Source organism: Phragmites australis, chromosome 14 (assembly GCF_958298935.1).
Source record: "Phragmites australis chromosome 14, lpPhrAust1.1, whole genome shotgun sequence".
NCBI classification, from domain to species: Eukaryota; Viridiplantae; Streptophyta; class Magnoliopsida; order Poales; family Poaceae; genus Phragmites; species Phragmites australis.
Genome location: NC_084934.1, coordinates 9002130 through 9023515, shown reverse-complemented (window position 1 = coordinate 9023515; position 21386 = coordinate 9002130). Strand labels below are relative to the sequence as shown.

Below are 21386 nucleotides of genomic sequence, written 5' to 3'. Positions count from 1 at the left end.
GCCAGCCCCGACCACGTCGCCGAGCCTGGGGGCTGTAACAGCCCCTAGGGTGAAGCCGCCGTCCGGCCCCACCGGGTACAGCGACCGGTGTACTTCGTCAGTGAAGTCCTCCGGGAGGCCAAAACAAGGTATCCCCAGGCTCAGAAGCTGCTCTACGCCGTGCTCATCGCTTCCCGGAAGCTGCACCATTACTTTCAAGCGCACAAGGTCTCGGTGGTTACCACGTATCCGCTGGGACCCATCCTCCGGAACCGAGAAGGCACCAGGCGAGTTGTCTAGTGGGCGGTGGAGCTGGCGGAGTTTGACCTGCACTTTGTCAGTCGCCAGGTGATCAAAAGCCAGGCACTCTCCGACTTCGTGGCAGAGTGGACACCCGTCCCCGAGGTCATCCCAGAAGAGATTTCTGCGTATCCCGGGCACGACGCGCCCGAATACTGGGTCATGTACTTCGACGGTTCCCTCACACTGAAAGGCGCGGGGGCCGGAGTGATTCTCACCTCCCCAACGGGTGAAGAACTTCGGTACATTGTGCAGCTGCTGTTCCGCGCATCCAACAACATGGCGGAATATGAAGGTCTCATTGCCGGCCTCCGAGCTGCGGTGGGGCTCGGGATTCGTCGTCTCCTGGTCAAGGGAGACTCCCAGCTGGTGGTCAACCAGGTGTCCAAAGAGTACCAGTGCACGGATCCTCAAATGGCGGCGTACGTGGCAGCAGTCAGGAAGCTGGAGAGGCGCTTCGATGGCCTTGAGTTGCGGTACATCCCTCGCCGTGACAACGCTCTGGCCGACGAGCTTTCCCGCCTGGCCTCCTCTCGTGCGCGCATCCCTGCCGGAGTCTTTGAAGAAAGACTCACACGGCCTTCCGTCCTACCTGCCGAACAGGACGAAGGGGAAACCTCGAACTCAATTCAGGGGACCCCGGCGGTGCCCTCAGTGGGAAGCCCCGTCAGGGTGCCACCGTCCGGCGAGTGTGCTGCACTTGCTGAATGTTCTCAAGATGCCTCGTGGATGTCCGACATCCGAGGGTACTTGAAGGAAAAGTCCCTTCCCGAGGATGAGACGTCTGCCAAAAGAGTTGCTCGGCAGTCCAAACGCTATGCCATAGTAGATGGGGATCTCTACCAGCGTAGCGCAGGAGGCGTCCTCCTGAAATGCATCTCCCGGGCAGAAGGCGGTGAGCTTCTCGCTGAGATCCACGAGGGCGAGTGCGGTGGCCATTCATCGTTCCGCACGTTGGTCGGGAAGGCCTTCCGGCAAGGTTTCTACTGGCCTACAGCTCTCCAGGATGCTTCTGAGCTGGTTCGGCGCTGCAGGGCGTGCCAGTTCCACGCAAAGCAGATTCACCAGCCAGCTCAGGCTCTTCACACCATCCCCCTGTCATGGCCTTTCGCGGTCTGGGGGTTGGACATTCTGGATCCATTCCCCCGAGCAATCGGGGGCTATGAGTACCTCTACGTCGCCATCGACAAGTTCACCAAGTGGCCGGAGGTAGTCCCAGTCATCAAGGTGACCAAGAACACGGCGTTCCAGTTTATCCGCGGCATCACCAGTCGCTTTGGCGTCCCGAACCGGATCATCACCGACAATGGCACCCAGTTCACGAGTGCCCTGTTCGGGGACTACTGCGAAGACCTCGGCATCAAGCTTTGTTTCGCCTCCGTCGCTCATCCTCGGAGTAACGGGCAAGTTGAACGCGCCAACGCGGAGATACTGAAGGGCCTCAAAACCCGGACCTATGACGTGCTCGCAAAGCACGGGAAGGGATGGGTGGACGAGCTGCCCGCCGTGCTATGGGCTAATCGGACCACACCAAGCCGCACCACCGGGGAGACTCCATTCTTCCTCGTCTACGGTGCTGAGGTGGTCCTCCCCTCCGAGCTCACTCTAGGCTCCCCTCGGGTGCATGCATACTCTGAGGGTGAGCAAGAGCAGCAGAGGCGCGATGACGTCGGCTACCTGGAGGAGCGCCGGCAGCGTGCCGCCGTCCGGGCGGCTCGGTACCAGCAAAGTTTGCGGCGCTACCACCAGCGCCACGTCCGGGCACGGTCCTTTGAGGTGGGGGACCTAGTTCTCTGACGCATCCAGTCGCGCGAAGGAAAGAATAAGCTATCACCTATGTGGGAGGGTCACTTCACCGTGATCGGGGTCCCGCGAGAAGGTTCTTTCAGGTTGGCAGTAGAAGATGGGCAGCCGCTTCCCAACCCGTGGAACATCGAGCACCTGCGCAGGTTCTACCCGTAGACGGCCATGCTCACGGCTCAGGTCAACAAGGCCGGGGGCTTCACCCCCACCCAAGTTGACCGGGGGCTATCACTAACTGGGTAAGTCACCCAACCTTGTAAAATTTGTCAATTCAGTGAAAATGTTAATATGCAATCGTATGTCAATTTCATTTTTCTGGATTCCATATATTTAATCTGTCTGGTGAGGTGCTCGGTTGTACGAGAAAAGTTCGCTCTCTCATTTTCCCCGCTGATAAAACAATCCCGATCGGTATGCGCGCGAGCAGCTGCCGCTGACTTACGTCCGATGTGGTAGGCTGTGGTGTTCTGTGTCGTGGCTAATCTCCGGGCACTACCGAGTCCCTGGATGCTCTGGGTAATCCTATCTCTCGAGCCGCTCGAGTAGTCCGGAGCTCAGGCCCCAGGGGCGGGCTGTCGGTGCTCGGTCTGGTCTATCTTACCCGGGCGCCACCGAACCATAGGACCTCTGGGTTATGCCTCTGCCCGCTCTTATCTGCCGGTCTGGGTATTCGAGAGGTCTCGGGTCGAAAACGAGAGCAGTCTATAACAAGTACCGCACTAACAGAGCGCACCAAGCAAAGAAATTCCCTATTCTCTCTTAAGTCATAGTTCGACAATCAAAGCAAAAGCAGCTCGACCGCAAGGGCCTCGATGCCCAGGTCGCTGATCAGCCCCAAGGGTCCTCGGGTGGTCCTACCGCTTAGGCATGAGTGGTTGAGATCACCCAACCCCGGGCTCCTCGCGTGCCCCTTGACGCTCGGGCGCCCCGGCTGAAGGAACCAAGCCCCCGGGCACCCCGAGCTCGGAGCGCACGCTCCTCCTGGATCGGCCGGCCGAAAGGCCGACAGCTGTCCGGTGAGTGATTAAATTCAGATGAATTTATGTTCAATAGTATTTTGTTCCCGAGTCATCCTCGGGGGCCCTCGTATTCTAATCTGCCCGGTGAGATGATCTCCTCGCGCACAAAACCCTACCGTGTGTCTACTTTTTCCTAGAACGACAGAACGGTCTGTAAAAAGGTGTACCGTACGTGCGGTAATGTCCAACCGAAGTCCTTTGTGGTGGTTGTGGTGTTCGGCCCGCTTTTAAGGGCCCCGAGCACTACCGAGTCCCTGGGTGCCCTGGGTAATCCTATCGCTCGAGCCACTCGAGTAGTCCGGAGCCTAGGCCTCAGGGGCGGGCTGTCGGTGCTCGGTTTGGTCCGTCTTAAGCCCGGGCACCACCGAACCATGGGGACTCTTGGTCGCATTGCCGCCCGTGCGTGTCTCCGGTCTGCTGACTCAGTGGTCGCAAGGTGAAAAAGTGTTCACCGGTCATGGCGTGTTCCGTGCTGGATCGATCCATCTCCTGAGCAAGGAAGTTCGTGTCTTTGTCTCTTGACTTAGTCGATGCGGACTCGCGAGGGCTCGGGGGCTGAACGCGCCAAGAAAGACGATCGGGACGACTTCGTTCTCGGGGACGGAAAGGTCGGGAACGGTCCGACTGAGTACTCCCCGGGGCTTCAAGGCAAAACATCAGAAGAAACGCTAAGTACTCAAGAACACCGGAGTTGCGAGCCCAAAGAAAAGCTTCCATTATATTCACAAGGGGAATACATGCATTTCTAAGGGATCACTCCCATATTTACATCCAGCCAAGACAAAAATAAAAGAACAGGAAACTACTACAAAAGCCTAATCGGAGGCAGAGTCGGAGTCGGAGTCGTCTTGGCCATCCCCGGGGGCTGGCGGCGGCGGCACTTCCCGCCTGAAGCCGGCCGCCACCTCGGCAGCAGCGCTCCGAACCGCTTCCCGGGCGGCCTCTCCCTCGGCTTCGACTACTCCTTCCCGCGCTGGCTCCAGCGGGAAGTTCGAGTCTCTGCTCTGGTAGTAGGCCAGGACGTGCTCGGCCACCGCGTGGGCCAATCCGCGTCCTTCCCGGGTGGCAAGCTCCTGGACGGCCCAGGGCAGTGCCTCAAGGCGCTCGCAGACTTGTTGAAGCCCCAGGACTTGTCGTCCGGGGCCATCACTCTTCTCGTCCGCGACAAGTCGCCCAAGGCCGGCCCTTTTCACGGCCCGCCGCATCCGCCGGAGTACGTCCTCCAACATCTGCTGCAGGTTGACCCGCGAGACAAAGGCAATCTCGAGCTTCTCCTTCGCGGCCCGCAGCTGCTCCTCGAGTCCCTGGCCCCCGGCCGCACCAGAAGAGCCGCCGTCGGTTGCGGGGACGGCGACTTGCTTCGTCTGCGCCACCAGATCGGACAAAGCCCGCTCACGGGCGGTCAGCTCCGCCTCGTGTTTAGCGTTCTCCTCTTCCCTGGTGGCAACGACCGCTGCTGCCGCGGCAGCCTCCCCCTCCCGGCGGGTCAGCGAGTCTTCCCGGGCGCCCAGATCCGCCGCCGTGATCTCATTGTCGACCTCCTGGATGGAGACGTCCTCCTCCCACCGTCGGATATCTTCATCAATTTTCTGGAGCTCGTCTTTCCAACGTTGGAGGCTGGCGTGCGTCCGATCGGCCTTGCCCTCTCGATGGGTTAGCTCAGCCTGGAGGTCCTCCGCCGCCTTCTCGCGTCCCGCGACCACCTCCTCCCGTTCCTGCGCCTGCGCCTCCCTAGCAAGGGCCTCGGCAGCCTGCTGCCGCGATGCCTCAACCAGGCGGGCGGCGTCTTCTCGCTCCCGCGCAGCTTCGGCGTGAGCGGTCTTCAAAATCTCCCGCTCCCGCGCGACCTCCGCGCGCCTCCAAAAGCTCCTGTTCTCGCGCAGCCGCCGCGCGGGCCTCTTCCCTGGCGTTCGCAAGCTGCGCCCTCTCCAAGTCCAACCTGGCGCGCTCCGCTTCAAGCTGCCCCTCCTTCGCGTCCACCGTCGTGCCCAGCCGCTCGACCGCCACCTGGACGCCCTCGATCGCAGCTAGGAAGGGGTCGGCAGGCTGGCCGGGCGCCGGTGGAGCGCTGGTTTCCACGCAATCCGCCACCGGGGGGTTCGGGGTCCCCGAGGGTCGCCACACGATCATCCGCCCCGGGCTCGGCACGCCCGGGGTAGGTTCGACCGGTGCCGGGAGCTCGGGCGACGGCTGCGTTCCCGCCTTGGCCGCCGCATCCGCCGGCCCCAGCAAGGCGACTGCGTCTGCCATCATCCGCCTCGGGCTCTGCACGCCCGGGGTAGGTTCCACCGGCGCCGAGGGTTCGGGCGACGGCTGCGTCCCCGCCTCGGCCGCCGCTTCCATCGTCCTCCCCTCGGCCGCCACGTCCGCTGGCCCCCCCGCCATCACCGCGTCCGCCTGCCTCGGCTCGGGGTTAGCGCAGAGCGCCATCTCCGGCCACGGGAGCACTGCCCGGCTCGTGTCCTCCATGCCGATCACCACTCAGGTCATGCCCCTCAGCTCCGCTGGGCCCAGATCCCAGCTTGTGCCGATTTGGGTCCGGGTGATATCTTCGGGCCCGGTGTAGAGCCAGCACGGCCGGGCCCGCTCCCGCAGGGGCGCCAGGCGGCGGCGCAAAAAGTCCGCTACCACCATTACCGAGGTCAGCCCGGAGTCGCGAAGGAATCTAATGCGCTTGAGCACCGGCTCCAACCTCGCGTCCTCCGGCGGCGGCACCTCCCACGTCGACTTCTGGGGCTCCGCCGCCACTTCCGGTAGGGCAAGACGATCATGGGGGTCGACGTCGACGAAGAACCAGTCCCGCTGCCACTCCTCTCATTTGCTGCGCAGCACCTGGGGATGTACTGCTCCCCCAGGTCGTCTCGCAGCCGAAGATTGCAGCACCCTGCGACGTCCGCCGTGGAGTACCCCCTCTTCTTCCCGGTTGACCGCAGGACGAAGAAATGTCGAAGAAGCATCACCGAAGGCGCCACTCCCACGAACATCTCGCACAGGTGCGTGAACACCGCTAGCACTACGACGGAGTTGGGGCTCAGGTGCACCAACTGAATGCCGTAGGTGTCGAGGACTTGGAGAAAGAATGTTGAGAACGACGGCACCAGTCCCGCCACCACGAAAGACGTGAACAAGACGATGCGCCCGGGAATGGTCGTCGCCGGCGGGAAGTTCGCCGGCATCACCACCGAGGCTCCCTGCTGGCCCTCGGGGACCAGCAGCTTCCTGATCTTATCCGCCGCCTCTTCATTCTTCAAACGAGACTCCGGCAGCACGCTGTCCGGAGTCCTGTCACGGTGGCTTCCTCCGGCTCTCGGCATCTCGACGGGAGGAGAGGTTGTCTGGTGGTGGAGAGGAAGGAGGAGAAGCGCTCTGATCGCCTAAAGGAGTTCTAAGGGCTCCAGAGCACGAAGGAAACGAGAGCAAGATCGCAAGATAGCGTAAAGAGGGGGGCGGATCGATCCCCTTCCCCTTTTATATCTCAGAGGATTCAAACGTCTCCTGCCAATGGTGCACTCGGCGGGACGGTTTCCTCGGTCGACGTAACTGCCAGGCGAATCTCTTGCTGGTCGTGCGGTGTCAGCGGCTACCAGGCGTATTTTCCTCGATTTGCGCGATAGCCGCGCGTGCCACTCGTACCATTGTCATGCCCTTCGGGAGTTGTGTGGACGCGCGTCCACTTGTCTCCCCGCTGGGCCATACCAGAGGCCCGGGTCTAAAGGGCCACCTCTTGAAAGCCTGCCATGTGGCGTCCACGCCAGCCTCGGCCTCGTCCGCGACGAAGGGCCCATCCGCAGTCTCTGTGCCATCACCTGCCAATGGGCCCGGGGGCTACTGTCGGTGTATCAGGAACCGGGGGTCCCTGAGTCCTGAGGCCAGGCCAGCCGTCCGCCACGTGTCACCATCCCGCGAGGTCCCTCCTGCGGGATGAGGAAAGTCTAAGTTCCGGGAGAAGGTGTTCGGGGCCACAGTCTCTGGTCCCCGAGCACCCCAGTTCCCAGATGACCCGCAGAGTCTAAGTACCGGGAAGAAAGTGCTCGGGGAGGTGCCCGGTCACCCCCGAGCACCCTAGTCCCCCGATGATCAGAAGGGCTAAGTTCCACAAGAGAGTGCTCGGGGACTGCGCGCAGCAGTCCCCGAGCGCACGGTTCCCCGAGGGCCAGTGCGAAAGTGCTCGGGAGAGAGTGCTCGGGGAGGTGAACAGTACCCCCGAGCACCCGGTACCCCGAAGACAAAGATAGGCATTCCCGAGAGAGAGTGCTCGGGGAGGTGAACGGTACCCCCGAGCACTCGGTTCCCCGACGACCCAGAGAGGGCCCTAAGGGGCCCACCGATGAGGTGTCCACCCGTCAGAGGTCCAAGGCCGCATTAAATGAGCGTGCGTGGCCTGACATATCCAACTGCTCCCTGCCATGCTTTGGCAAAGGGGCGTGGGGCTATTAATTGCACGGGTCCCGTCCCGTATCATCCGGTGTGTCTCGGGATAACATTGCCAGGATCAAGGCGTTCCGCCTGCCGCCCTGCCGTGGCAGAGGAACAAGACAGGGCGGGCACGCCGGGTGGCTCTGTGGCTGCCCGGTGGGTCCTCTCAACGGCGCCCGTTGCCAGGGCGTCCACAGTGACAAGTGACCGGACGCGCGCCACGTTTTTCCACCGCCCCAGTCACTTCGCCCAGAGGAAATGATGACGCCTTTCTCAGTGGTGGCGTCTTGGAACTTGTGCCCCTTCCTTCCCGTTCGGGGTATGTCGCGGCCGGCGAGTGCATAAAAGAGTCAGCACACAGGAGAGAACGAAGGGCTGGGCACGAGTTGACTCACGAAGAAGACGAACCCCACAACGAACCAAGCCAACAGACGGAGACATTGTGAGCAAGCCTGAGCAGAGCTCCAGCCGAAGAACAAGGAGCCTCAAGCTCTTAGTTAGACACAACATTCTTGTAACCAGATACATCCTCGAGGGATCTCCCTTAGGACAGTTATTGCATCCATACAGGAGTAGGGTATTACGCCCCCGTGCGGTCCGAACCTGTCTAAACTTCGGTGCATTTACTTCCCTTTGCACTAGGTCGATCATCCCCCACCACCGGCTGTTACATTTACATCCACTTCCATTTATTTCTCCGACGAACTTATTCAGGATCATCCCCCGGCCGAATCTCTAAAAAGGGATCTCTCGGGATCCCTGCGACAGGAGCTAATCCTCCGACAACCGTGTACCGAAAAAGCCATTTTTGATACACGATGTGCCGAATACGGCACTGTTGCATGTATTCGGTACACCGTGTACCGAATACGGCACTGTTGCGTGTATTCGGCACACCGTGTGCTAAATACAGTCTATTTTCGGTACACGGTGTGTCAAATACGACATTGTTGCCCGTTTTCGGTACACTGTGTACCGAAAATAGCTTTTTCGGTACACCGTGCGCCGAATACAGATGCTAAATTAATAAATATGACTACATATTATCTATTTTGATAAATACGCTCATATCTGTTGTTTAATTTTGTATTTTTACCGTACAGAACCAACATTTTACATGAGTAAACAATGCAAAATCTTCGGATACTACCAGCCTCCTGGGATTTTTGGTTTCTCTGGTATATCTGCCTAGCTATCTGAATATCAAAGGCCACAATTACAGGTGTGCACTGAATCGTGACGGCGACGGGGTAGGAGCACTGTGGACCATGGACTTGTCTAAATTCTGGCGCATGCATGTATCTCACGTAAAGAGCTAGCATATATTCCTTTGTTATCCCATCTCTAGTAGGGTTGGACATATATTGAGATATGCAGCACAAATATGGAATTTTTAGTTTTTAGCTTTTTTGAAAATATATTTTACCAATAAACCATCAAAGAAACTTTGTCAAAAATAAACTCTTTTCAAGGTGCTACAATCTCTTACTCCGTTGGTACATTACACGACGACATGGCTTTTGGCATCATGCCACGTAGGATATACGTTGAAAGCTTCTGGCTGACGTGGCTTAGCACGGCACCAAATATTATGACACCGTAGGTATATGTCATAGCGCCAAAGGTTGTGCCGCCGTGCTACGAGAGTACGTAACCTTCTCCATTGGCCCATCTATGTTACCCTCTCCACCCATGCACGCAAGGCTCCTCTAGGCCGCACCACCGTCGATCACCTCTAGCAGTCTTGCCGCCGCCTGACTCTAGCAGGGTAGTTGTTGCCCGTCTCCAGCAGGCCTACCGCTAGACAACTCCAATAGGTCTACTGGACACCTCCAGCAGATCCGCCACCGCAGACTCCAGTAGGCCCATCAACTCCTGATTCTAGCAGGCCCACTATCAGCCGACTCCAGGAAGGCCACCGCGCCTCTGCTCCTGTTCCCATCAGTGAAGGTGAGCCCAAGCCCTCTTTCCCCATCTCTCTGTATATAGATCTACCATAATGCTATTTTTGTATTGCAAAAATAGATGAATAGAGGAAGTAAAATTAGTTGATGGTTGCCCAAATTGTTGTGTAGTGGCAGCAAGTTCGACAGATTTGGCACAAAAACGCGTCTCCAACTATACATGCACTCCACAAGGGAGAAAAAAAAGCCCAGAGAGTAGCCATGTGTGTGTTGCCATTGGTTTCCTGTTGTACATATATCAATTGCAATCGATGGTTTAATTTCTATATTGTTTTAGGCTCAAGTTTTGTAGTACTGGATCTCATTTGTGTATATCCATATGGCCTGGAGCTGCAACGAGATAAGGATGATAATTTTTTAAAGAGTAATGAGAATGGTAATCGAGCAGCTATAGCTACCAGTTCCGTTGCTTTGTTTGGGAGCCAACTTTTCTAAAAGATTGTATATGTACATATAGCTTTCTAATTTCTAAAGAGAAATTACGTTTCTAAAAGAGTGTACATATAAATAGAGATACGTTTCTAAAAAGGTGGTGGTTCGAGCTACTGTAGATATTACGTTCATATTGCATCTGTTCAAAAATTACGTTTCTAAAAGAGTGTACATATAAATAGAGATACCTTTCTAAAAAGGTGGTGGTTCGAGCTACCGTAGATATTACGTTCATATTGCATCTGTTCAAACGATATAATAGAAAGACAAAGTTTGAATTAGCATCCAATTTATTTACAAAGTTCGATGCCAAATTTAAATACCATAGACAAAGTTTGGTCCATAGGTCTGTTGATTCCTACAATATTTATTTACAAAGTTCGATGCCAAATTTGGTTGCCTTGCAAACTCAGGGATGTCAAGTGTCTTCTTGTAGGTTAGATTTGAATAACCCTTTCATATAATGCGCTGAATGAATGATCGTGGTGTGTTGTGTTAGTACAGCTTTGTTTTAAAAAAGTACAATGTTTGTGTTGATGTTTGAACTATACGGTCTTCTTCGTACAATGGAAATAGAAGTCCAATCATAACCCCACAGATAAATTGTGTATACTTTGCAAGATGAAATCTTTTGGTTGACCTATTTCTTTTTTATGCCAAATTGCCTAGTAAATTAGGGGAAACCGTAGATTCCAGATTGGCACCTTTGTTCTTAATAACTCCATTGCTTGGTGTAGAGATCGATGGCGTTCTAAAAGATGAATGAATTAAGATATTTAAAACTAATCGGCTTTAAAAACTTTACAATATAAATCTATATCAATTTCTATCTAAATGTGTTTTAGATTTATCAAGTATGTCTATTCTACCGTCAAAAGAGATTGTAACATATCTAAAAAGATAAATTGCAAGTATGTAAATGTGGAAACGTATATAAGGTAGAGATAGCAAACTCATCAGAAAAGATTTTTATCTTGTGGTATCAATGGCATGAATGCTACCCTTAGTCGATGTTGGAGCTACATTAAGAATATGCTTCCGGTCACGACTCTTGAGCCATAAAGCCACAAAGGTAAAGCTCACACCAAGCCTCTCTTCCGGTCACTTGCCGCCGTCTTTACTTCGAAGCTTAAACCACTAAGGCAAGGGTCTTCACGTCCCTGTACAAGAGTCTTACCACCGTTTCACACCAAGTCGGAGGGTCAACAATCTTGAGCCACCAATGTCCAAAGTGTCGGCAAGTCAGCAAGACTCCAAGGTACTGGCGTACCACTTTCGTACAAGTTATGATCATTCTTTGATCCCCTCTCTAGATAGAAACACCTAGACACAACTCTCTCTAGGCCTATTAACACTAATCACTCTCTAATTATGTGCTTAATTACCTCAGATGATCACTTTAAACACTTTGATGTCTTAGATATCTTCTCAAGTGTATGTAAGCTTCTTTAGACTGCAGCATCTTAAAATGACCGAGTGGGGAGTATTTATAGCTTCAACCCCGCGAACTAGTTGTTTCCCTAACGACTCAACTTTATTGTGTACGCCGGATAATCCGATATAAACAACATTATACTCACCGGATCATCCGACATGTACATCATCCAAAAAGTAGCCGTTGAAACCTTACTCAAACCTTTTGTGAACACCGGATGTTCCGCACGTGTTCACTAGCTCCATCGTCGGACCATCCAGCATGTACACTTGAGCCGATCGACTCACTTCTTCTCTGCACAAAATGGTCTGACGTAGCCAATCTTTAGCGCCGAACTATCCGGCGTGTACAACTATGCCAAACCACCATTGAAGTCTTCTTTGTAAGAAATACTCCGACGTGTAGGACTTCAGAGCGTCGAACCATCTGACGTGTAGCATCTTCAAATCATTCCTTAGAAAATACTTCGACGTGCACCTTCTTCATATACCAGATCTTTCGGTGTGTACAATTATCATGAGCTGAAATGATCTGATGTATACAATCTCCTCTACGCCGGATCTTCCAACATGTATACTTTCTCTAGGACTTTTCTAATTTGATCAATCTTCGTTTTAACTTCAATAGCTTCTTCATGTATTGTATCCTTGAAACCTACTAAAAACATATACCTGTTAAGCATATTAGTCTCATTAAATATATTATCATTAATCACCAAAACCCCATATATATATATATATATATCATAAATATAGTAACTACAATCACCAAAGACATGTTTGCTACACTTGAGACCAGATGCAGAGTGTACAAATATTTTACACATTAATTCCTATATCCAATTCGCGTTGAGAACAAAACAAGAAACAATACCTTCTTTAGCTTCATTGCTAAAATCTGATGATATCATCGATAGATACTTTGCCGCACAATCACGGGCTAGCCTTCTTTCCACTGGAAGCAGAGGTATACAGCTCGCTATTGTAAATTCTGGTGCAGTTGTGGGGTGTTGTAGCCTTGATCGGACATATGGAATCTGATATGCCAAGACTTGTTACAATGGCGGAAGAATTCGAGTTGGCAGAAAATCCAAGTCAAATAACATTTGCCTATTTGCAGTGTACGGCGCTAATGGTTGTGGCGTCGTACTTATATAATACGGCGCCACAGATAATGACACTTCATGTCCTGCTCCAGCTCAATCCTTCTGCGAAGATGGGAGTCGTGACGGGTACGGTGCTAAGGGTCGTGGCACCGTGCTATTGACTTACGATGTCATGGTCTTTGACGTCTTGATTCGACACATCCTCTAATTTTTTTTTTACTCTTCACCACTGAATACAGCTGTAGTATCTGAACATGAACGTGCGCACTCACTCCACACACACGCACCCACTCCACACACACCTAACGGGAGGTTTTGATTTATTTCAGATTTCTCCAGTTTCTCCAGCGTGACGCTACAGAAAGGATTACGACGTGCTCGTCGTCTACGGGATTTTCGTTGGGTCCTGATGATCTTCGGATGGACGCTTTCTTCAAGTTGTGTGTAGTTGTAGGGTTAGCATGTACGTGCGTTTTCATCCACCACAGAGATGATCAAATAGGTCATTCGGACCGGCCTAGTCCGGCTACGGTACGATCCGAACGGCCCAGGTACTGTAATGGGCTGTGCTATGTCAGCCCGTGTACCTCCCCTCGGTCCACGGTATGATCCGTCGGTTACCGTGCAGTGCCAGGCTGACCTGGGCACTATTTCAGCCTGGCGGCTCGGTCGACCCGACGGGTATGGTGCCACAGGTGGCTCGTCGGCACAGCCAGCCCGAAAAAAATAAAAAATAGCTAAAAAATAAAAAATATATAGAAAATAGATAAAAATATAGAAAATAGATAAAAATAGCTACAAAATTATAAATATATATAAAATATAAAATAGCCGGGCTCATGCGTGCCGGGCCGGATCGTGCCGCTGGGTCGTGCCCGTGCTGGCCCGACTCAGCTGGGCCATGCCGTGCCGTGCCGCGCGTTCGGCCCAGGCACGACCCGTGGACTCATGTCGTGCCGGTCCGGCCCGTCTCGACTCAGGCCATACCGTGCCTGAGCCGTATCTACAGTGTCGTGCCTTGGACCGACCCAGTGGACACGGTCCATTTGAATATCTTTAATCCACCACATATCCATTATGGCACAACACAACACCAAAAACTATGACACCGTGCAATTGACCAATAGCACCAGAGATTACAGCATCATGAAAAATATCTATTTTTAGATAGAGATTGCTGAAGGATCTATTGGTAAAATATGTTTTCCAAAATAACTAAGAAATAAAAATTCCACTAGCACAGTTACCAAGCTAGTAGTACAAGATACTATTTAGCAGGGCTCTAGTTTCAGCTTTAGATCAGATCTTAAGTTTGTAGTCTAAAGTAAAATAATTTAAGTCTCTAATTTTAGATTAAAATAAACAGATAACTCATCTAAACACTTTCAAGATGTCTATAATTCCAGTTCCGTAAATTTCAGAGCTAGAAATACTAATTCTAAAAATTCTTAAGCTATAAACTCTAGCAAACAGATCCTAATGATTCGTGCAGGTGTGGAGCAAATTTATCGAAGCCAGCACACGCAGCTCGGATGAACTTGCCATCTTCGGATGCATTCCCCTGTAACGCGCCGTCGAGTGAGCTGAGCAAGTCGTCATAGTCGCGGCGTCATGGGCGCCCTAGAGCTTTTTTTTAAGTCTCAGGCTCACTCTAAGGATCTGATTGGTACAACTTTCAGAGTAGCTTCCTAGCTGTAATTAAGAAGAGCTCTGTCAAAAAATAGTTTTCAATTTGTACGAGTGATTATCTAAAAATAAATTAGAAACTAAATAGCTAAAAGACAGCTTTCTTTAATTCACTTCCTACACAGAATCACTTTCTCTATATAATTTATTTTAAAAAATTATTTTTAACCATAAAATCACTTTCAAAAATGAATCAGATCCGGTGGCATGGGCCAGGCGCCCGTATCGTAAGCACGACGATCCGGCAGGCAAGAGCGCTCGCGTCACGCGATAGCTGCCCATCCTTCTCGCGTCTGCTGTCACTCCCGGGGCGGCGACGGACGACATATTTGCCACGAACGCGACCAAAATGTAAGCAAATCACCCTATTAAGATCTATAACCAACTCGTTGTCCACACAAATGTAAGCAAATTTCTCATCACGACAGCAGCCACGGGCTTCCATTTCCATCTACATGGAACTACCCAAGCAATACAGCGTACAGAGTCTGACAACACACTTGGGCTAGCACACCGAATTAAATTGCACCAATCTTGTTCCGAAGAAATAAAACAGGTTACCGACTCAGATTGAACGCAACCGCAAATGGGCATGTTGGTTCTGAGGATGCCGACGATTGGCGATGAATAGAGCTGGTTTCTTCATAGCACAACATTTGAAGTCCTAAGTAAATCAACATATCAAAAGAACTGCAGCGTAAGAGACCCCTTAAAGTGGGCCAACCAAATATTGCTCTGAACACTACAACAAATAACCTTGGCATTAAGGAGTCACAGGGGACCAGAAAAAAACTGTTTTGTTTATCTTACTTGATATTAAACTTGGGAAATCCACAAGTTCATAAGCAGACTAACCACAAGATATAGAGGGGTTTATATTCATGCTAACGGTATGTGCATCTGTTAAGCTTCAGCTGCATGACATACATGAAAATTGATTACTAAGTGAAATGTTTGGTTAACACTTTTTGATTGTAAGTTCTGCAGCACAGTTGCAATCTTTACATTAAAAAACTTTGGTTTCACTAGAAATCTATAAAAGAGAAACTTCGATGGGTAAATACTACTAATTAGCAAGCAAACTGAGAACAAAATGTCCTAGATTAAAGAGCAAAGATGTGAAATGGGGGAGAGGAATTGAAACATGAAGCCATGAACAATGAAAATCTGAAAGTTCTAACCACCTTAATGCTTGTGATTGACTAGTGAATTGTCTGATTATGAAACAAAATGTGTCACTGATGTGCTTACCTTCTTCTAGTGCCAGAATGCTAAGACCACAGCAATACTGAAAAGTATCAAGAGAGCACCATTTCCACCAGGCAAAATATCTTCACATGAATCAGGTGATCTAAATGATGAAGCAGTATAAGCAAAACTGGCATCAATAGACACTTAAGTGATGATGACATGTGAACATCATATAGAGTCTACAGACAAACAGTTCAGAACCTCATATTGGTGTTACATCTGTTACGGTATTACCCCAATTCTAGAACACATGCATGATAAACTATATCATCCTTTACAAAACAAGATACTTCTTACATTCATCACAAAATGATCCCCTATCACATAGATCAAATAATTTTACTCACACAAGGAGTGACCAAAGAGTCAAGCTAGTGGCACAGGAATTTTAGTTTGCCTACAGGATGAAACAAGATGGATGACCGGCTAACTGAAAATTAAAACTAGACTACTGGTTGTACAAATTACACCTGTCAGTAGCATTAGTCTGCAAGTATTAAGGCCGGAAAAGCAAGTGATTGTATTGTCCAAAGAGGGGATGTGGCTTATCGTCAGGCAAATTTTTTAGTAGTAAGAAACAAACAATGGAATAAGTGCCTTGATACTTTCAGATTACATGTGATTTAGTGTATTGTCAAGAAACAATGAACAACTTAATTTAGCTACTTAGTTACCAAGCACCAATTCTGACAGGCCTGCAGATTAATGTATGCAACTGCTCTATACTTATTTGTCATCATTTCAGCTTGTCTCTATGCTCCTTAATGTTTTATTTGAATTTTACATTTTTACCAATGTTGATATCTCTAAATTGTATCTACCAGAAGAGACATGGACTAATTGACGTTACCTCTTCCTCTTCCGTGACCGATGAATCCAGGCCATGACTGGAGGTAGGATCCCAAACAGGAAACAGTTTGCATAAACCCCAGCAAAATCCAGTGCCTTAGAGAAGGCTGATGAGAAGAATGATGCAACAAAGATAGGAATTGCCAGCACCATCCATGTCAAAATAGCCCCATTTTTGGCATTACTACTACTAGCATTAGAATGCTGCACACTTCCTTGCTTCGGAGAAAACCTCTGAACAATCAACCCCACTGTGTCTGCCAACTGCTTCGGGAAGCTCACTGCATATCCTATCAGGCTTGTCGCCAGTGCAGCAAAAGCAAAGCCTCGAACAGCAGGCAAAGCTGCTGGATTCACTGAGAGAAGCAGCTTAATAGGGTCATCAAACCCAGCATTGTCACCAGCACTTGCCAGCCCGAGAATGACCGCATTCCACGACAGCACCATGGCCAATGGCACGGCGCCCCCAATTAGTATGGCTCTCCGAGCATCATACACCGAGTCCCCCACAATCTTGCAGATGAACGGTGTGATTACATGAAACCCGAGCGTGAGCACGGTCACCGGGATGGCCGGCAGGATAGCGCCAGGTCTCCAGCAAGCGTAGCCGAGAGATGTCAGCAAGCTGCTCCGGCCGACGGACACGCCGGTCACCACAAGCGCGGTAATTGAGACGAGCATCAAGCCACAGAGGGCACGGTTGGCGCCGTCGACGGCCTTGAAGGGGAAGAACGCGATGAGGACGCCGGCAAAGCACGGGAACAGGGCGTTTGCCAGGATCGGATTCACCCCGGGGAACAGCTGGGAGACCAGGGAGCCGATGCCGGCGACGCAGGCAACGAGCAGGGAGAAGCTGAGCGCGGCGTAGACGACGGCGACGACGGCCCCGAGGGCCGCCCCCAGGGTGCTGGACGCGAGGCCCGTGAAGCTGACCTCTTCGATTCCCTCTTCCTCCATGGCGGCGAAGCTAAGCTCGGCGACGAGAACGATGGAGGACACCACGTAGGCCCAGGATAGCAGGATGGCGGCCGCGGAGGGCGTCTGACCGGAGCGGATGGTGGCGGACGGCAGGCCCAGCATGCCCGGCCCGACGGCGGTGCCCACGACGAGGCTCACCGCCGCCCAGAAGCTCTTCTTCTCCCCGCCGCTGGTGGTGGCGGTGGGATTGGTCTGGACAGGAAGCGGTTCTTGGACGGCATCGCTGCCGGTGCTGCGCCGCCACCGCCAATGCCGCCTTGGTGACGGAAATCGTAGTGGCGATGGCGGCGGGGTGTTCGCGGATGCAAGGGTTTGGGAGCGAGGCGGCCGGAGGTGGCGGAGGTGGCGGGAGTGGAAGGTGGTGGCCGGCGGTGAGGTGGGTGTGAATTTGAGGCTGTGGTAGCGGCTGGAGTGTAACATGGCTGTGATTTGTTGGATGAGTAGTTTCGGCGAGGTCAAAGGAGGTGATTATGAGATTTGACGTAATTAGGAGGAACAATGTCCTCTAGTAGTTTGATTAAGGGATAGAGAAGGTTTACGGCGAAAACTACTACTTTCTTGAAAACTATTGTTAATCAAAATTTTAATCAATTTTTTTTTAAAACGATATATATTTATGACTGGAGAGAGCAGTTTCATAATCCTAAGCAGCTTAAGGCTATTAACCACGACTTACTTAGGAGTTCGTTTGATTCATAGCTTCGCAGGTCTAAGCACACAACTCAGGTTGTATTTGTTTGAGCTGGCTGAGAAGCCATTGAATGAGAAGCAACTGGAGATGCTGTATAGATTGATTTGTCGTTTGGCAATGATGCTTTTGGATGGCTGGTGACCCTGTGGTTGGAGGTGAATGACATAAATGACACTGTCTGTTGTAGATTTTGTTTAAGTGATGATTATGCTGATTTAAGTGCCAATGACATGTTTAAGAGCTGATGTAAGCGTAAATGACATATTTAATAGCTGATTTAAAAGAAGATTACATAGAGAGTACCAAATATGAATTAATCCATTATCCCGTTGAAAATATAAATTTATTATGTCCACCTATTACAACATAGTTACATCAAAATATATAGCTACCCATCATCTAAAAGTATTATACCATTCTCTTGTCTAACTATTGCAATGTTTCTATCCTCTTGCTACCATCAAAGCATTAGCAATATTTTCACGAGTGGTATCCACGTATCCATCACTACCCCTACATAACTCCCCCAAATTTGTTGATCACATGCCCCGGAGGAATGTAGTCCTCATCACGATCACATCTAGCAAAGTGACGATCATACAATACACTATCCCTAATTAAATTATGCAATGCCATACACACAATGATAATCCTTGTTTGCTTCTCTATTGAGTAGCTTGGCACATTTCATAAAATGCGTCATTTCTGCTTCAACGTACCAAAGGAGTGTTTGATGATATTCCGAAGTGATTAATGAGCATGATTGAATATCTCTTTTTTACCACTAAGAGCATGACCTTGATGAAACTCTGATAGATGATACTTTTGGCCTCTATAAGGTGCTAGATATCCAATCTGATTAGGGTAACATGAATCAATAAGATAATATTTTCCTAAATAATACATGTGTTAGTCAAATAGAAGACAAGCAATATTGTAAATTTAGTTGCGCACAAGCGAAATATATACCTGGTGGAGTATGAGAAAACCTTTCTTTGTATTTGTACATGGTATCTTTAAATATTCTCATGTCATGTACTGAACCTGGCCATCTAGCTACTGTGGATGTGAATCTCATGTCGAAGTCATATACAACCATAACATTCTGTGTTGCAAACCCATTACGACCAACATGGTTAACCATCTCATCTCTTGGCACAACAACTGGTATGTGTGTCCCATAAATAGCACCTATGCAATTGTTAAAGTGAGGAGAAAATTTAGATTCTTGAAGTATCTCATGCACAATTGTGAATTGAGGATCACTTGGTTTAAAGATGTCTGCAGCTAACAAATTCAAACATGTCAACACTTTTCTGAACTTTTTGTTGATTGATTCAGGAGATCTTTGAAACTGATTCTAAACTTGACTCACGGACTAGGGGCCACCAATAGTCCACACAAATATCCAAGGGCCTCTTCAAAACACATGTTCCTTGTTGCTTTCAACCTATATTTGAGTACCAAAGTATCATGCAATGCATCAAAACAAGGCCTATGCATTTCGAACATTTTGTAGCAATCCTTTGAATAGCCCAAACAATCAAAGACCCACTGTTGTCCAATACATCATGGCACCTTCCTCTCTTTTTTTCATAAGGTACTTCTCACTATATGTGAGAGCAGCAAAAGCAGCATGCATGTATTATTGATGTTTCTTCTTTCTTAACTTCCTCCTTTTTTAGAGCAAAATTATTCTCATCATCACTTGAGCGAATGTCAACACCACTATCGGTTGTTGTGCTCATCTAGAAATAGAAATAAGACAAGTTTAGAACAATAATAAATAGAAGTTTAGAACAATAAAAAGAAATAAGACAAGTTTAGAACAACAATGCAAATAATTATGAACCATACATCAGATTTAGGTAGCATTACATAGATCTCATTAATACAACAATACATAGAATTTAAAACAAGAACATACAATTTAGAACAATTAATGATGCAGATGATGAGACACATAAGGATACAAATAAAGAAGCATCTAATGCCTTCTCCTATCCTCATACTCATCATTCGTTCTGCAGACGCATCAGGGGTGTGGCGGGTGGTGGATGAGGTGGGATGAGTGGGTGGTGGAAGAGAGAAAAATTGAAGGGGTTTTCATTTATATAGTCAATGTCATTTTTTGGGTAAATCCAATCAACTTTGAGGGTAACGTGGGAACTAGAGGTGTAGGAAGTCGAGGGAGGGGGTGAGGAAAGGACCCTACGGGGAGCTTTTTCCCGGTAGTTAAAATTTTCTTAAGTGCTTGCACAAGCACTTGTGAAAAAAATGAGTCTTTGTTTGGGCTTGTGCATCTAGGGACCATAAGTCGTACAAGCAGCTAGAACATGCCCAAACAAATACACCCTTAATCTTACATGTGACACTTCAATTATAGGTGCTCATGATATATTGAAGTGCAAATCATAGTAGATGTAACCAACTGATCAATGCATAAATAATGATTTTACTAAATTGTAAATCATAGTAGATGTAGTTTGTAACATCCAAAAAACTCGATTTTTTTTACAAAATCTTTTTCACTGGTTCGGTTGAGTTGTTTTTTTTGGCATTTATTTTCGAACCTTGATAACCCTCCGATCTATTGCTCATAAGCAGATCACACAACTCCATCATTTTCTTTGTACCAGAAAAAAGTTTTCTCCACTCGTCAGTCCTAGGTTGTACAAAACAAACTCCGGCACTACAAAAAATATGCCATGTGCAAACAATCAACACATGCCACTTTCGTGATGATGTCAGCACAACTAGGACAAACTAGTCCTTTTTATTTTCTTTGAATGACCATATTTTCCTCATTGAGTGTCTGTTTTGAGTTCCATTTGCATTATTGTGTTCTACATGATAAGTCTAACAAAATGAGATACACATTACATATGTTTTCAATACATGTAATATCTAGTAGCAAGATATATACAAATTTGGTAGCAAGTTATATATAAATAGCTATTGAAGTTGCTACCTCCGAAAGAGCAATTTGTTGCATGTCCTTTTCTATTTGGGTGTATAGTTTTTTTAAAAAAAAATTGTGAGTTGCTAGGGATTTTCAACTAGATTTGCAAATTAGCTACTAAAGTTGCTACCTTTTACCGGAGATGATGAACATGTTGTTATTTTGTCATTTTCCAAATTTGCTAGAAGTTGTAGTAAGTTGCTACTACGTTGTTGAAGAACTTGCTAGTAAGTTGATAGTAAGCACTATTAGCAACTTATGTTATTACAAGTAGCAACCTATGTTAAAGTTGAGTAGCAACTTACATGAGGATAGAGTAGCAACTAATTATTTAGAGGTGTAAACTCAATTAGAGCTCTAGATCTTTAAAATTCATAATCATGAAATAATCACCTATTTTCAAAATCTAGAGCAATCTAGCAAATAAAGGTAACTATGAATGAAATGTAGATCAAGTTACTAATCTTAGAGCACCTAGGGCACGTGGATTCCTCCAAATTTTAAAGCTTCAAGCAA

General features: G+C 49.1%; 1 protein-coding gene across 2 annotated transcripts; it reads right to left on the bottom strand.

Annotated features, from left to right (window-relative positions):
• Positions 1-14657: 14657 nt before the first annotated feature.
• On the bottom strand, positions 14658-17676 carry LOC133890070 (uncharacterized). Of its 2 annotated transcripts, none has more exons than XM_062330510.1 (3): positions 16241-17676; positions 15391-15490; positions 14658-15053 (listed from the first exon to the last, which is right to left on the bottom strand). In XM_062330510.1, exons 1-2 carry the CDS (start codon positions 17635-17637, stop codon positions 15397-15399), a joined length of 1491 nt encoding a protein of 496 aa, XP_062186494.1. In that variant the 5' UTR covers positions 17638-17676; the 3' UTR covers positions 14658-15053; positions 15391-15396. The 2 variants fall into 2 exon arrangements, with proteins under 2 accessions (XP_062186494.1, XP_062186493.1); XM_062330509.1 differs by having other exon boundaries at positions 14658-14803.
• Between the last annotated feature and the right edge of the window lie 3710 nt (positions 17677-21386).